The sequence below is a fragment of the Sinohyriopsis cumingii genome, chromosome 7 (genome assembly GCF_028554795.1).
Source record: "Sinohyriopsis cumingii isolate HCF-2022 chromosome 7, ASM2855479v2, whole genome shotgun sequence".
Taxonomy (NCBI): domain Eukaryota; kingdom Metazoa; phylum Mollusca; class Bivalvia; order Unionida; family Unionidae; genus Sinohyriopsis; species Sinohyriopsis cumingii.
The window spans coordinates 132,848,100-132,866,740 of NC_142967.1; the positions used below are offsets into that span (position 1 = coordinate 132,848,100).

General features: G+C 34.3%; 1 protein-coding gene across 1 annotated transcript in view; it reads left to right on the top strand.

The window, feature by feature from the left end:
* LOC149796148 (general transcription factor 3C polypeptide 1-like) overlaps window positions 1–18,641 on the top strand; it is a 492,926-nt gene that overhangs the window by 468,916 nt on the left and 5,369 nt on the right. Inside the window, exons 41-43 of the mRNA XM_089966075.1 lie at window positions 156–864; window positions 8,980–9,172; window positions 10,658–10,745. Of these exons, the coding sequence (XP_089822201.1) occupies window positions 156–864; window positions 8,980–9,172; window positions 10,658–10,745 (990 nt within the window). The remainder of the gene's footprint in view (window positions 1–155; window positions 865–8,979; window positions 9,173–10,657; window positions 10,746–18,641) is intronic.

An 18,641-nucleotide genomic window follows, 5' to 3' on the forward strand; every position in this document is an offset into this window, starting at 1 on the left:
GATATGAAGGGCCCTTTCTCTTTACATTCATTTTTGTGCAAAAAAAATTGTTCCGGTAAGGAATACCAAAATATTTGTCTTTCAAAAAACAAAAAAATCTTTTGCTCAGTATTGATTCTTCCATTAACGTCACCTAAATTCAACTCCTTTTTCAGAGACCAAACCTGAAGCACAACCAGATGGTCTCAAAGCTTCAACCAGTGATAATAATTCAGTTAGCAGTATTCAGACATCAGACAAACTGTCTCATACTAGCAAGGATGAGTGTAAAGCCTTGGAAACCGATGTGAATTCTGGTCTTTCAAAGCAAACAGATGAACCTACGTTTTCTGAGCACCCAGCAGAAATGAATGTCTTGAACTCCAAACAGACAAATATAATTCGCTCTGAAAAAGAGAAAATAACAACAGAAGGCATGGATGTTTCAGAAATGCCATCATCGCATCAGGAATCACCAAAGGAAATAGCTGAATTACTATCTACAGAAGGCCTAAAATTGATGGATTTCACTACAGCAGCTAAGGACATAAATGATAAAGGAGCAAGTCGCTTGGGAAAGGTCAAGGACACCATAAAAGACATGGACATTACTGAAGGATCATCACCCATAGACACCCATGAACCCATTCCTTCAAAGAACAGAAAAGGTATGGATGTTGCCATTAGATCTAGGAACTACGATCAGAAGCATGCCATTTTCTCAGAAAAGGACAAGGTTGTGATGCATGTCATGGATATTGCTGAAGGATCATCAAGGGATCCGGAATCATTGGATAAAACTTCACAGGGACAGAACAAAGAAGACACAGAGCAGAGAAGGACAAAGAGGAAAGCTAATCTGACTCCCCCACCAGCACCAGTCAGGTAATCAAAAGCAACATGTGTAGCTTTGGCATGGTCTTAACCTTTTTTGCAGTTTCATAAAGGGTAAAATGTTATGGAAATGTCTATTAGATTACATGTTTACAATATTTTCTGCTCATAACCAAAGGACACTCGAGAATCTATACTGAGTTTTGTCTTTTTTACAATTTTAGCAATTGATCCATGAACTACGCAGCTATAGTCTTACCTATGTTTCAAAGATTATAAAATTATGAATTATATATTAAGGAATCCCATATCTTCTGCAGCACTGTTGAGTATGTATTGAAAAATCAATCAGGCAAAATTGATAAAACTGCATTTTGTACTTATACGTACATTACTCCCTCATTATTATGTTGCCACTGGGAGTTGTAGAGTATACCTCATTATTGTGATACTGTCTTGTAATGAAGTGCATGATATAATTTTACTACTGCTTTGTAAAATTAGGTTTCAAGTCCACAGGAACCAGCAAGGGGTCACATGTGTCAGGGATTGATTAAAATAAATGTAAAAAAAACACTGACAGTGAACAGTGTACTACTAGTTTTTAAGTAACATAAGTGCTTTTGACTCTCACTGAGTCTTTGTCAAAGGCACACAAAAGAATGCACTGAATTTACAAAACTTTTCACGATTGTATGTTTAACAAAAAATGTTAGTTTGAAAATTTTAGATGTCTCACCCTGTTGGTATGAATATTAGTGATAAACTTTAACACTTGTTGGTATTGATCTACAGAAGGAAGAGCAATGCCACCATCTGTTTTCTTAAAATATAAAATGGTGTAACCATATTTAATATCCTGGATAAACCATGTTTCAGTACAGGCAATAGTAACCAAATCAGTAATAACAATATCAACATGTACTACAAAAAAATAGTAATTAAAGATAAGTGACACGATAGTGACCTATAAACAAAGTAACTTTAAACAGAATGACCAAACTTGCATGTGGATGTCCATTAGAGTCCTCTTTTATTAAGACACTTGGTTTCAATGTTCTTGTACATTCATGGTCCAAACAAAACATGCAAAACAGAGAATGCAATTTATCTCATCACCTGAAAGATTTGCATCCTTCAGTAAAAAGTACAAAACAGGATCAGTATTCATTGATCTGATTGGACAACAATGAAGATAAACAAACTGTGAACACTTCTCCTCCCCAGTCCATACTTACAGTGATATTGTACCCAATACCACAACAAGAAAAGAAGTGTTACTGGATACAAAGAACATTGAAACCATGCAGCTTAAATCAAGAAAACTTCAAAATGAGTACCCACATGCAAATAAATTTATTATCACTTTAGAGCCCATATTTAAAAAAAAAATTGGCCTTTAAGGCATTATTCATTCACTTACCTTTAATTACAGCTGTTTTTGTAGTACATGTTGGTATTATTTTCATTATTGTGATTATTATTATCATTACAAAATTACAAATTATCTGGGATATAATCTGTGGTTACATCACTTTATATTAAGAACATAGTGCTGTTGCTCCTCCTTTATTAGCTCCATACAAACTAGTTTGCCATTTTATTCTTGATACTCAAACCATGAAGGTAAGACATCTAAAATTCTCAAACAGCATTTCCATTAGACATTAAAAGTTTTGTAAATTCAGCTTGTTCATTGTGTTTATTGCTTGTCTTCTGTGTGCCATTTGTAATTGTATCCAACAAGGATTCAGTGTGAATCAAAAGTGTTATGTTAGTTAAAAACTAGATTTTCACTGTTTGATGTCAGTCTTTTACATGCAGCACGTCTCTCATTCTCTCATTCTCTCTCTCTCTCTCTCTCTCTCTCTCCTCATGTCCCCAATTCAACCAATGCTCTTATGGGCAAAGGTCTTTTAGAGGTCATTTTCAGTATCTAATGATTCATCAATATCTCACAGTATGATTGGATCAGTGATTAGCCAAATGCACTAGAGCTGTTAAACTGAATGTTTAGCACTTCTTCGCAAGAATTAAACATCAGCTGACATTTTTTTCAGCTATAAGAATATTATCACAAGTCTTAAGGAAATATTTGTATGCTCAGTTTTCCAAATGAAAAATGTTACCACTTTTACACCCAAAACGGACACCATGGCAGCCATCTTTAAAATCTTGCCATCACTACACCTTATATGATAAACAGTAAATCTGCACTTTTGTGAAGGAGTTTTTGAAGACCAGACCTATATGACCTTGAAATCAAGTCAAAGGTCATTGTTTGCACTTTTTTTACTTGATAGAATTTATGAACACAGTGACTTGTACATATAAAATTGAATTTTGACCAGACTTTTTATATAAATTGCATTCCCTGCTAGCCTGCACTCAGTGATTAATTTTAAGGCAAAAGGTCTTGACTAGCTTATAAGCAAGACAACACAAACAAGTTGGAATGGATTTTTTTATTTAGTCCAGTTTGTGAAGATATCTGAAGAATATCTTAAATAATACAGCTTTAGTAATGTTTTTCCCCCAAAAGTACAGCTTATAGATTTAAGTCAACTTAGGATGTGATTATGTCTTGACATTCAGACAAGTTAGGTGATCTACTATCCATGATATCCAGTCACAGTAAGAAGCCAAGACAAAGAATTTTGAACCATAGTTGGTATTTTATTGACAAGTTAACTAAAACGCCAGTAAAATTGTTGATTTGCCAAATTTGATATGTTGGGGTATCCCAAGAATATCGAAGATTGATACAATCCTCAGCAGTAATAAAGAAGATATAATCTTATCTGGGATTACTGAAAATTCATTTCAGCCTGTAGTCCGCTCTAAAGAAGTCTTACGTACCATATATACTCACTTATTAAGTCAAGTCAAACTGCAAACAACAAAGATCGGGATCTGCCTTAGCATAATGCACTTGCATATTAGGGTCTGTGTTGTTTGTTCTACTGATTACTTCTAACAAACTGCACAGACCCAGATCTGCCAGTGGGTTATGCCTTTATGCAGCTAGCCCAATGAGCTGATCATGGGATAAATACTGTATACCATCTATGAGCAGGGCTGAATATAATTTTATGCTTGATCCAGGGTCCATGGGCATATAAATGAATATATCCTATCCATGAATGGGTCTGAATTTATGCTTACTCCAGGGCCCATGGACTTATGGGAGAATACTTCATCTCATCCATGAATGGTGCTGATCAGTGGCATCGCTAGGGGGGTGCGGGGTTGGGGGGGGGGGCGAAGCGCACCGGGTGACACCATCTCAGAGGGGTGACAACAAAATGAAAAATTGCAAATTTTACAGAGCACACACTACTCGGTCTAGTCAGATTTCATAAGCGGATAACCGATCATAGTTAAATACATGACTAGCAGGCACAGGGTGCCACTATGCAGTCTGCAGAGCATCTGGTGCTTATTTGAATGAGATTCAGAGTGGACTTATTTTAAGAAGAAGAAATCCATGGTGGAAGTCTGGAGGGGTGACACCATGAGTTTACCATGCTGGGTGACACCAACCCTAGCGACGCCGCTGGTGCTGACTATAACTTTATGCTTACTTCAGGGCCCAGTCTGAGAATATATGATGGAATAATTCAAACTATGCCACTAATAGGGCTGAATATAATTTTATGCTTGCTCCAATGTGAAGTGAATACCTAAGAATAAATTCAAAGTCAAGTTCCTCATGTTGCATCTTGAGCCTTCACAAACAAATGAAGTACTTAAGTTTGAAAAAAATATGCATGTTTTCATAGTCACATTTTCAAAATAACACGCTGTTGTTAAACCTGCTTAACTAGGAAAAATCCATTAAGTAAAAGTGATTTATTGTGTGTTCATTTTAAACTTAAACATTGTAGCATAAAAATAAGACCTGTCATTGTGACTATATACAAGTCATTTCATAAATGAATCATCATTTACAATACTGTGTGCAATAAAATTGTTATTAGCCATAATGTAGTCTTTTAGTAAAATAGTTTTCTTTTTTTGCAAGCAAAACTATTTTTTTGTACATCATTAAATGGATGGATGTCTTGTAAGTTATGCGTTACAACACTTATCAGATAGGTGATACAAATACAAATGAAAGCAACCTGTTTACCATGACAACATTCCATCTGAGGTCTTTGATATCCTAAACATAGTTTGGTTTGTGTGAAAAACAATCATCATGGATTTTACTGGGTATTTTGCCTTGATCTTTGTTTTATTTGTCTTTTTATATGCAACATCAGTACTTTTTATATTTTTTTTTGTATTGTATATTTACTTTTGGTTTTGAAACTTTGGACCTCACAGGTATAATACCTGCCATAATAAGACATGTTAGGATAAAAACATGATTTTATCCCTTACCCCCTGACATAGACATGTTTCTAAAAAGTAAACTTCAAAACAAAACATATTTAAAAAGTAAAACATAAACCACTTCAATATATGCCCATAACATGTATAAACGGTCAACAGTTCTGTGAAGAGCACACGCAAAACTATCCTTAGGGGCAGTTTATACAGCTAATTGTCATAGAGGCAATGAAAATTCACATGAAGTCTAAATCTCAAGCCAGAATACTGTATTTTGGCTTGAGGGTTTAGACTTCATGTGGATTTTGGCTTACAATTTTAGTTTGAGTTTTTGTTTTGTGGAGTTGAACGCCATTTTTCAGCACTTGTAGGCTATACATGTCAGCCAGTATATTTGATAGAGGAAGAACCCAGAAAGAATTACTGACCCATGGAAAGCTAATGGCAAGCTTTTTCACATTACCCACATTGGTCAAGTCAAGACTAAAACCCATGTGGACAAAGGTCAGATGCAAATGAGCTGTAAGGCAAGTGCCTTAGACCACTCAGCTAGCCATGGCCCTGACTTAATGGCTTATAATCCATGGAGATTTAAGTTTTGCCAGGAATATGATGGTGTGCTGTTAAATCACATAACATTCAATGTTAAATCAAATACATTCAACATTAGGGGGCTATCATACAAGTTTTAGGGGATGCATTGCCTCCCATTCCCCTTTCTGCAGGGTGTGGGAAGTCATCCATCCCCCACCAGTGTCATCCCTCCAAAATCTCAACTCTTTAGCAAAAGTTCCATTTTGAAAAAAAACAAAAAACATGTAGAGCCTCCAGAAACATTACCTTGCTGCCACATGGATTTGGTAGTGGCATCCTTAGTGTTTGCTGTGAGAAAATTAATGTCAGTGTAACTCATCTATTAAATTTCTTGTCTCTGTTACTCATCTACTAAATTTCTTGTCACTGTAACTCATCTACTAAATTTCAAGTCACTAACTCATCTACTAATTTCTTGTCACTGTAATTCATCTACTAAATTTCTTGTCACTCTAACTCATCTACTATATTTCAAGTCACTACCTCATCTACTAATTTCTTGTCACTGTAACTCATCTACTATTTTCTTGTCACTGTAACTCATCTACTTAATTTCTTTTAACTGTAACTCGTCCACTCAATTTCTTGTCACTATAACTCATCTACTCAATTTCTCATCACTGTAACTCATCTAATAATTTCTTGTCACTGTAATTCATCTGCTAAATTTCTTGTCACTCTAACTCATCTACTAAATTTCTTGTCACTGTAACTCATCTACTATATTTCAAGTCACTAACTCATCTACTAATTTCTTGTCATTCTAACTCATCTACTATCTTCTTGTCACTGTAACTCATCTACTAAATTTCTTTTAACTGTAACTCATCCACTCAGTTTCTTGTCACTGTAACTCATCTACTCAATTTCTCATCACTGTAACTCATCTACTCAATTTCTTGTCACTGTAAGCGCTTAGAGCTTCTAAAGATTAGGCGCTATACAAAGTCCCCATTATTATTATTATTATTAACTCAGCTACTAAATTTCTTTCTTCCTAGAAATGACTCTCTTGATGGCATCATTGTTAATATGCAGCAGGGAGTGACATGTTACAACAGCATTACACATGGTCATGCCACTGAATGCTTACAAAAATATGCAATCTTCTTTCAAAAACTTTAAAAGCTGTTGTTGATAAAATTGAGGTTGTTGCAGAATATGTGCACCAACAACCAATACAAACAGTGACACTTGTTTGTCATCCATCCATCAACATTCTCTTGTCACCACGTTTTTGATCTAATTTTGATAACACTTGGAATGTAGGTTTATATCGTCAATATCTATGGCCACATTGATAATGATGGAGATCAGTGCATATTAATGAGGATATCTTCCCTCAGACTGGCCTATATTATTTTCAGTTCTGAAAGTCATATTTCTGACCCAGTTTTGGATAAACATGGAATATGGACTTGTATCATCAATGAACTCTTGGATGTGTTTGATATTGAGTGAGGTACACACATGCATTTGAAGGGCTGAGTTTGTTGCCACTCATGATATCATATTACTTATCTTATTTTGATCAGTCTTGGAATAGAGGCACATATAATCAAGATCTCATGTGAGTTTGATAATGAGCAAGATCACTGTTAACTTTAGAAACCATTTATAATCTGATTTTGAGTAAGCTAGGTTAATAAACTTACGTCATCAACATGTCAGATGAATCTTATTATGTACAAGGTCTGTGTTTCATAGTGAAACTGAGTGCAAATAGATACTAGAAACAATTTCTTTTTTATTTTAAACTACTTGTTCTCTCTAGATTTAAAGCAAAGCAAGGGAAATAACCCATGATATTGAAAATTGCAGGTTTGGCGCATCCAAGTTCTTATTCTTGCAGTTATTATGAAAATAAGTAAAATAAATAACTTTAGACTACAAGCTGTATTTATTCCAATACAACAATTTGCTAAGAAATTAGCAAAATATTACAAACATGACACCTTCTGGATTAAAATGAATAATTTATCCTTTATCTCTGAAGACAAAGTATAAAAACAAAAATATTTCCAGAGAAAACATTCAACTGCAGTTTAGCATAAACCATCTTCAGTGTTAACAATGTCATAATTATGGCTCAGAATATTTTTACACGCCTATAAAAATATTTGTTTGCAAGTAATTATATCTTTGTGGCATTAAAATGAAAAATATCCAGTTATATATATTTTTGCAGTGAATTTTTCTAAAACCTTGTCACATTTAAAATTCATAAACATTTAGAGTAACTTAGATATGTTTGGTACAACAGAGTTTGACAGTTATTAGTATTGCCATGTTAAAAGTGCCTGAAACATTTGTTGTTTATGTTAACTAAATGCAGTTGCTCTCACCTCTGTCTGCGTGGGTTCAAGTCTTGGATTCGGTTAATGTGGGTATGTGAGAAAGCTTGTCAGTAGCTTCTCAAGGGTCTGTGGTTCTTTCCGGGGATTTCCCAAGTTCTTCCTCCACCATTGATACTGTCCGCCATGTATAGCCTATTGTGTGCTGAAAAATGGCGTTAAACCCTACAACAACAATAACAAATGCAGTTGCTAACAAATTATTTGGATTTTATATCTTTTATTTCTACTTTTTAAATTTAATAAATGCCCCTATATCTTTTTCTTCTATGTACTTCCAGATTTTTATCCACTGTGAGTAAAGTTATCATGTGAAAGACATGCAGATCACTAATTAAAGCTACATCTGTAAACTTATCGTTCAGAGATCCTGGCTGTCTTTGATTATGCTTTGTCTTTAGAAAGAATTTTTATCATACTATTTTAATATATGTAAAACTGACATAATATGAAGTCTGGGAGATAGTTTGCCTAAGTTGTACTCTTACATTACTACATATGCCTCCCTAGTGAAATTGCAAACTGTTAAGAGATAGATGTAAAGTCAGATGAGTCACATCAGGCCCAGTTGGGTCTCTTGTTGCGTATTAGAATTAATGGGAAAAAAGGTGAAAATAAAACCTTTGATCTTCTGCTTTACTTCATGCAGGTGCAATCTGATTATTCAGTTAAGGAATTTGAAAGTACTTTTCATGGATATCTCTCTATCTATCAATCTCTCTATCTCTCTATCTATCTATCGATCGATCGATCAATCAATAGATACATAGGTAGATGACACACACCAGAGGAAATAACTCTAGCTTCATTTTACTCCATATGTATTCAGATGTTACCTCCCATGGTACAGTGGCCTGACTGGTTTATATTTTTTGTAATCCAGCACTTATGAGACAGTGAGGCATATAATGCTGCCCTGGAAAAAGCCAGAGGGTGTCCTGAACCGACCAATCATGCGCATGATGCTGGAGTCCCTGATGCTATACATAATGGCCAAACCAGGCATCTCTGAGACCAAGCTTTTCAGCAGGTTCTGTCCCCACTTCCAGCCAGCTACTATGTGCATTCTGATTGAGGTACAGTATTTTTATGAGGCATTTTCATACAGTTGCTTTTTAGTCAAGTCCTGCTGTAAATAACAGAGACCTTGATCTGCCATTGCATAATGTACCATCAGATCAGGGTCAATGTTGTATTGCATAGACTGAGATCTGCTGGTGCATTAATGACAAATGTAGGTCTGCACAGTTGTAGTTGGACTTGACCTACATACATGCTATTCAGTTAATCATGGAATTAAGAAAGTGACCATTTAAAGTGTCAGATTTAGTGTGGTAAGGAGGAATTATAACAGTAAGAAGATGCATCTCAATCACATGTTTTAGTTTTCATACAAGATCAGTTGCAAAAAAATGAACTAAAGTCAGCAAAAGTTACTCTTTTCTTTGGTAAAGAGAGTCATAATCAGTTAAATTATATTTTGCAGAATACTTGTGCTGATGTTGTTTTTGTCATTTTTCGTATAAGCTTTACTCTAGAAACATTTAATACTGAGACTTACATCCGACAATCTACATAAATCAGAAAATATGCAGATTTAGTTAATATGACCTACCTGTAATCAAAATATTTAACGAGTAAATATGACAATTTTACAAAGTATGTTAAGTACGATGACCAACAAATTTTAGAGGCAAACTTTTTGGTAGGAAATCTGGATGGCAAAGGTCTTACAATTTAAGGATAGCCATAGCTGGAATAGATGGAGATAGTTTTGAGCCTACGAAAATTGTATGCAGGAGAAATAAGACAAGTTGAAAGTAAAATGCCGGAGATTTTGTCTCTCTTGCATGATATCATGGGCACAGGTTGAAGATGCAATGGAGTCTATAGACCTGAAGATAAAACTGATGCCAGTTAGATGCAGATTTACCTGTAGATTCATGACAGATTTATTCCTTTTGTCTTGTAGAGGTAGATTTACCTGTAGATTCATGGCAAATTTATTCCTTTTGTCTTGTGGAGGTAGATTAACTTGTAGATTTATTGCAAATTTATTCCTTTTGTTCTTTATAGAAGTAGATTTACCTGTAGATGCAAGGCAGATTTATTCCTTTTGTCTTGTAGAAGCAGAGTTACCTGTAGATTCATGGCTAATGTATTCCTTTGAGATGTATAAGTTGATTTACTTGTAGATTCATGGCAAATTTATTCCTTTGTCTTGTCTTATTTTTCCTGCATACAGTTCTAGCGGGCTTAAAATTGTCTCTTCTATCTTTGGTCATCTTTTCTTACTATAATAAGGTTGGCATCAAAATATCATGCCAAAACTTTGTCTCTAATAAACAAGTATTTTTGGGAAAGGACTACTTAATTTGATACTATGTCTGTGATAAAAACCAGGATTTTCCTAATGTCAGACAGTTGTGAATGAGATAAGCTGCAAACTCAGTAGTACTTTTCTCCATGCATTCTCTATGATTGTTAGGCTGATTATTGTGTTGCCTTTGTTGTAACTGATATATTAATAGCCATCACCTCGTTCAATATTTATGTTGCAGATGCTGGAAAAAGTTGGATGCATTGAAAAGAAATTCATCAGATCCAGGAAATCATCTCTTTTCTCTGCAGTAACTTTACCTGAAGAAGGTATGCCATGATTTTCAGACATCGGTCAAGACTGACTGCTCTTGCCTTCATGGCTCAGATTTATTAAGATTTTGCACCTACCTTTCCATCTTTCTATTTATCTGTCAGTCTATTCATCCCTCCATACAAGAGCAACGGTAAGTCAGTTTGTAAGTGCATGGGAATTGTATTCCATTAATCATGGGTTCGTTGCCCAGGTCAGCCTGGGATGAGTGCCTTAGCTTGTATTGGCTGGCTAGGATTGCCATGGCAACTTGTAATATTTAATCTGTTCTGTTTGGAGCATGAATTGAGGTTTAATTAGGACATGCATGTTGACTGTTAGAACAGACAGGGGGGGTGCAGTTTTAACGCGAGCTCTCATAGCGTTAAACTGTCCAGAGTTGATTTAAGCAAGGGAATATTTTAGAAAGTTGTGGTCCATCTGAAACAGGTATAATAAAATGATATTTTCCATGATAATTATTAATAAAGACTGACTAGGAAGAATTTTCTGACTTCTGTGAGACGGACATGAAGAAGAATTTTGACAGGTAAAGTAGTAATCCTGATTGGTAATGATCAATGAACATGTGTGTTTCCAGGTAGAATTTAGGGGTTTTAGAATAACACCTTGTAGACTTAATCTTCCCCTCATAGAATTAGGCAATGTTCTGCAAGGAGACAAAAAGTTGACTTCTGGAAGTAATAAGTATTTCTCATTAGATTGTCTTAAAGGATGAGTGTCAAAAGTTGAGGAAATTCTTTGATATTACGAGAGCTAGGGCTCATACAAAGAATGAAGTTGTATGCATGTTACTGTGAAAGGCACTTGGCTCATATTACCTGAACATGACATAGTCAGTAATGTGTTAAAAGTACCAGTAAAACCAACAAACAAAACCATCTGTCCATTCACCTGAAAAATCCGGAAAATATGCACTTCCATGAAAATAAGTGCATAGAGTATAAAATTAGTTTTCATGATCCTTCAGATGTTCTGATAAAAGATAACCAGTGCACTGAATATCCAGCAATTAAATAAAATCAGTGAGGAAATATGTCTTTCTTGGCAGCTCTTTTTAGTTAATTAGTAACAGTTCTAACTTTAGTTATATGAAATATTTTTTCCTGTTAATGCTATTCATATTTAAATTTTTTAGATCAATCAAACAATATTTATTCTCATAAGCTCATCAAGCGTGCACAATGTGCCATGCAAAACCACAGTATTTTTACTCTCCCTGACACAGTCATGATTAGAAAAAAACCATGATTTTTAATAATCTAAGGAGGAAAATACAAGGAATTTTTGGCCACCACTGTATTTCATGCGTGCAGTCCTGCTTAGAGTCCATGTAATACTATCCTCAGGGTAGTTTATGTGTGCAGTCCTGCTTAGAGTCCATGTAATACTATCCTCAGGGAAGTTTATGTGTGCAGTCCTGCTTAGAGTCCATGTAATACTATCCTCAGGGTAGTTTATGTGTGCAGTCCTGCTTAGAGTCCATGTAATACTATCCTCAGGGTAGTTTATGTGTGCAGTCCTGCTTAGAGTCCATGTAATACTATCCTCAGGGTAGTTTATATGTGAAGTCCTGCTTAGAGTCCATGTAATACTATCCTCAGGGTAGTTTATGTGTGCAGTCCTGCTTAGAGTCCATGTAATACTATCCTCAGAGTAGTTTATGTGTGCAGTCCTGCTTAGAGTCCATGTAATACTATCCTCAGAGTAGTTTATGTGTGCAGTCCTGCTTAGAGTCCATGTAATACTATCCTCAGGGTAGTTTATGTGTGCAGTCCTGCTTAGAGTCCATGTAATACTATCCTCAGGGTAGTTTATGTGTGCAGTCTTGCTTAGAGTCCATGTAATACTATCCTCAGGGTAGTTTATGTGTGCAGTCCTGCTTAGAGTCCATGTAATACTATCCTCAGGGTAGTTTATGTGTGCAGTCCTGCTTAGAGTCCATGTAATACTATCCTCAGGGTAGTTTATGTGTGCAGTCCTGCTTAGAGTCCATGTAATACTATCCTCAGGGTAGTTTATGCAGCTGATTATTATGGTGTCAGTTAAAAAGTAAGGCAGTTGGAAACCACCATTTCTCAGATTTAGCTGAGAATAGCTAAGATGATGCCTGTCAAGTCCTCTGAGTATTGCTGTGGGAGAGCCCATCAGGTTGATTTGTGAATGGTAAAGTACACTAAGTGGAACAACCTATTTGACCTATCACCACTTACACCCAGTCAGCAAGTGTAAATTAGACACACCTCCAGGCATTGTTTACTTCCACCATTTTCCTGTGACAAGCTGACTTGTATTAATAAATTGGTTATCATAAATATTTTTAAATTCTGGAATGGTTCTTTGATTTTATGATCGATAATAGTGAAAAGGAGTCAATGGAGGCTTGTAATCTTTATTGAGGAGTTAGATTTATTTCTTTCCTGAAAGAGGAAACCTAGATGGAGAAAACTGAACAATGACACAATTTATGGAAATTACTACATTTGGGGGGAGGGGGGAGAAAAGCATGTCATGTCAATAATTTGATGAAAAAGAAATTAAGAAAATAGAAAATTAGAAAGAAACAAAATATGTAATGTGTCTAGAATATGAGTCGAGAACCCACTGAATTCAGGCTTTCTTGTGTGTATTTTTTTCTTCCTTGGATGCACTGAAGCCCCAGAATGAATTATTTCAAAGTTTGAAAATGTACTTTCTAATGTTGGTTTGTCCCAAACATAGTGCTTTATCATCTTCATCTTTTGGATATTTGAGTGACTCCTTATTTTCAGTCATTGAGCTGGGTGGGGGAAGATAATTTTAATTAATAATAAAAATTACAAAAATAGTGTTTTCAGATATTTATCTTATAATACATTAAGCATGTATTTTATATGTGTCATCAACATACATCAGTAATCAAAATTCCATCTCATGAACAGAACAGAACTTTAAAAGCATTATGTACAACAGCATACTTCTAAACAAGAACTATTTAGGATTTTATTACACATTTTAATTCATTTTCTTCAAAGGCACCAGAAACATAAATCATTTAAAATTAATAAGATAAGACTGAAAGCATTAATATTTTCTGGAGTGAACTTTATTTTACATCAGTGTTTTCTGGCTGCTTTGAAATGGATTTTTTTGATTTATTGAAAACATGTGAGTTATTACTACTGTGTGACCCAGCTATAACGCACCCAACGATAATGCGAATTCAGATATAACACGGTTGTGGCATAGCTCCCGAAATTTCATATATTCATTCACACATGAAAAACATTTTTTTTCTTCAAAGTATGTGAAATAGTGTTGAAAAAATGTATTATCATTTTGGGAAAGAGATCATGTATGAATTCGAATATAATACGATCGTGGCATGGTACCTAAAATTTTAAATACATGTACATGTATTTTTCTTGTACCCAGAATTTTTTTTTTTTTAAAGTATGAGAAATAGTGTGTAAAATGTTTATTATCATTTGGGGAAGAGTTTATATATGAATTTGAATGTAATATGATCATTGCTTGGCTTCTGAAATTGAACAATTTCACCAGGTACTTGAAGTGTTATGCCAAATAAACGTTATCGGAAATGTTACTTATTACTGATCCATGAGTAAAGCCAGTAAGTTATCTTTGTGATTGTCTTCAATTAATTCTGTATACAATCGTTGCTCAGACAATAGCCGACATGTGTTTCTTTTTTAACTGCATACACAACCAAGCAGCAGACAATGCGGTGGTTGATAAAAGATTCTCACAGTTTAATAAACATCAAAAAACTAAAGCCTCCAACATGTTTGCTGGGTTTGCCAGTGTTATTAGACACAATCAGTTGACCAGTAAATAATGTCCACTTTATAAGCTGGAAATTGAAAGGGTATGAAAGTGTACATGCGTTAAGCTTAAAAATCTTTATAAAAGTATTTTTCACATTTCTTTCGATATTCACAAAATCTGAAGTAAACGTTATATGCACGCTGAAAGCATGTGTTGTTTGTTAATTATTCTTGCTGTAATCTTTCAGATGATAGGTGTACAAGTGTTAATTATTGGAAATTAACAATGGATAAAGGTACATGAAAACGCATATGAGGAAATTTTAGCAGTACAAAATTTGTGCTGACAGTGTTCACAGACCCTGGAACGTAATGAACCATACATGTGCTTCATCTTTCTTAACCTAATTTTGCTGTTAATTTTTCCCATTGAATTCAGACACATAATGATCTGTGACAAAATTACTGAATAGTTTAAATATGTATGCAACTTTTGCAATGGAATTACATGTATTATGGATTAACTGCATGCCACGATGGTATGATATCAGATGGTAAGTAAACAGTGTTAATACTCTGTTCATGCTATATATTAGACGTTGAATTCAGACACAATGATCTGTGACATTATTATTTAATATTTTAAATCTGTGTGCAATTTTTCAATGGAATTACATGCATATGGATGAATTGCATGCCATGACGACATGATTGTAAATGGTGTTGATACCCTATTCATGAGATACATTAGACATGAATTAACATATATGTGCCAATGCGTTGTTTTCAGAAAAAAAGTAAAATACTGTAAAACCCCACATTAACGCAACCCCACTATTAACGTGATCAAATTTTTTGGACCCCATTTATCACGTTATAGTGGAGTTCCACTGTATATGAATTTGAAATACAAATATAAATATTGTCTGCTGTAGTATTATTTATGCAACCTGGTAATTTTATATTTTTAAGAATAATAAAAAATCATTTTTTATAAATGTATCACTGAAACTGAGACATGTTTCTTTGCCAAATGCTGCATGTTTATCGGAGGTTAACAGGTCGTCATGTCATATAATTCAGTAGGCAGAGTGATCTATAATCTCACAAAAGGTCAATTCTTGTAAGTCCAGTACAATCATAGATATGCATGTTGAAGAACAAAAGTTATTTCACATCATTGCCTTGAAGGAGAATGTCAAATAAAATACTGTTGGCAAGTTTGTGATCATTTCTTTGAACTTGAATTTTACTCCATATATTAAAACATAAAACAATTATTTCAGTAGTTGGAAGAGCATGCAAGTGTGGTTCATTTTTTAAGGCAAGATGTAAAAATACTGGCATGATATGAGCCATCAGCAAAACAAACAAAGATTGGCAAAACTAAATTTGAGTTTGACTTTGTAAAGTGCAGCAGCAAAGGGTAGCATTTTATTTTTTTGCACACACTGCAAACACCATATCGACATTAGTCACATTGGAGTGTACATCATTCATCATAACAAACAAACACCATCCAGCATGTTTGCCATGCAGAAAAGATGATTTTCTCTTCTGAGAAAAATCAATAAGTTTGAATAGACAGACTGAAATAAGTTCCAAAATTAACACAAATGACACTTGTATTACCATCCAACCAACCCATCCCCCCCCCCTTAACCCAAACTGTTGAGAGCAGAAATTTTTTTCAGATTAAAAAAATATTCCACTGTCCAATTGATTTTAAAGACAGAAACTTTGTATACCATATTTAGGGGCCTATAAGGCGATATATAGTATAAGTAAAATTTTACAAATTTTACATCCTTCATCAGTTTGTAGATTGATGCTAAGTATAAGACAAAACCAGATCAATACTTTGGATTCGTCTTTTTCTTCAGTCTCTTCCAGTTTCATGTTATCAGTGTTTGCTATTCCAGATTGCCAGCAAACGCAAAGTTTCAATACCATTTTTAACATGCTTTTTCCAGTTTTGTTTTGAAAAGGGAGAGATTTCAGTCCTTTTTCATGCCAACCTTATTGCCCCATTTTGCTGAAGCTTTTCTCAAGGAGAGAAAACATTAATAAAAAGTAAATAGAAACTATAAAAATACATAACATGCACCTTCAGTTTCATATATATATAATTATTATTTAAACATCCACAATATTTATATCCATATACACTCCATTTAGGTTAAATGCAACTATTTGTGACAGATCCATTTAGGTTATATATATAAGTTGACAGGAGTTTAAGACAAAGCCTGGACTTCTTGGTCAAAAAGTATTGATTTATAGGCCAGAAAATGTGTGTGTGTGTGATATTGTTATACAGGATAATACTAAATCTGTGAACTATTTTTCACTTGTAAATGTATTAAATGCTTCAAAGAAAACATGTTATTTTCTATTTTATCAGATTTGAATTTCCAGTAATTTTACGTAGGCTTATATGAAAGGTAACTGATTATCATGTGGACAATGTCACCTTTTGGGCAACTTAAAAACAATTTTTTAGTCCCCACTGCGCAACAGCATCTGGGAATATGGCAGGTATGAGAATGGGTATGAGAATGTCAGCACAGATCTGCCATCACAGCTTTGTTTTGATCAAATTCTGGTGTGAATTTCTGGATTACTGGACACAACCATAATACAACTGATTCTGCTGAGATCTTACAGCACAAATGAATAATTATTCCAGTAACAAGATTATATAATCCTCTACCTGACCTCAGGTTAAAATAAGCATTTTCTAAACCAAACTATTGCCTAATGGAAAATTTCATTCTGGAAGGTTCCACATGTTTACAAAATAAAATCTTAGTTAAATTAGGAGCCTGCTACTAAAATTTAAAAAAATAAAATGTAGTAAACAACAGGTAGTCATGTCAGTTCATGGTGAATAATGTAGTAAACAACAGGTAGACATGTCAATTCATGATGAATAATAAAATGTAGTAAACAACAGGTAGACGTGTCAATTCATGGTGAATGATAAAATGTAGTAAACAACAGGTAGACATGTCAATTCATGGTGAATAATAAAATGTAAACAACAGGTAGACATGTCAATTCATGGTGAATAATAGAATGTAGTAAACAACAGGTAGATATATCAATTTGTGATGAATAATAAAATGTAGTAAACAACAGGTAGAAATGTCAATTCATGGTGAATAATAAAATATAGTAAACAACAGGTAGACATGTCAATTCATGGTGAATAATAGAATGTAGTAAACAACAGGTAGACATGTCAATTCATGGTGAATGATAAAATGTAGTAAACAACAGGTAGACATGTCAATTCATGGTGAATAATAGAATGTAGTAAACAACAGGTAGACATGTCAATTCATGGTGAATTTTTCTAGACTCAGAGTGAGATAAACATCTTGTTTACAAATACCAAAGTCATTGATTCAGGACAGGTAGAAAATGAACTTGATTTTGGACTTGATCAAGTCAGCATACAATGTTACATTACCATTGCATATAATGAAATTTTTAAAAAAGCTAACTACCAGACAATGCATTTTAAATATACATTACACACATGATGAACACTTAAGTTCAATCTTTTTGAAGTGACCTCACACACACTTGCCTCTAAGAAATTAATTGCAGAGGGGCCCAAAATTGGGTGCATCATCAAGGTACTTGGCTTCCATCAATATCAAATAGCCATTAACATGTTACTTCATGGTAGTGTATGTCAAATCTCTAGTTAGCAAACACTGGCTAAAGTTTACAGTTTTCATCATTTTATGTTTATACTTTGACACAGTTTGTAATGCTCTCTCTCAAACAGTAAAACTAGAACTGATGCTTATTATTGTCCTATGTAGGCATCTATAACTCTACCAATTAGGCATTTAAAATTCAACCAGTTAAAGTTAACTGAGTTACACTGACTGGATTACAATGAATGCAAGAGAGATAAGAAATGTTTCAACAGTGATCTACATCATATTCCTTTATCCAAACAATGCCTTCCACATGAAGAAAAAGTTTAGTTTGTATAGACTGAGTGGTCACTGTAGATATTCTATAAAAACCATTTAATGCAGGGAGAAAGTTTGTTTGCTTAGTAAACACCTAGCAGTTGTCACCACAGAAAGCAGGTGACCATTACAT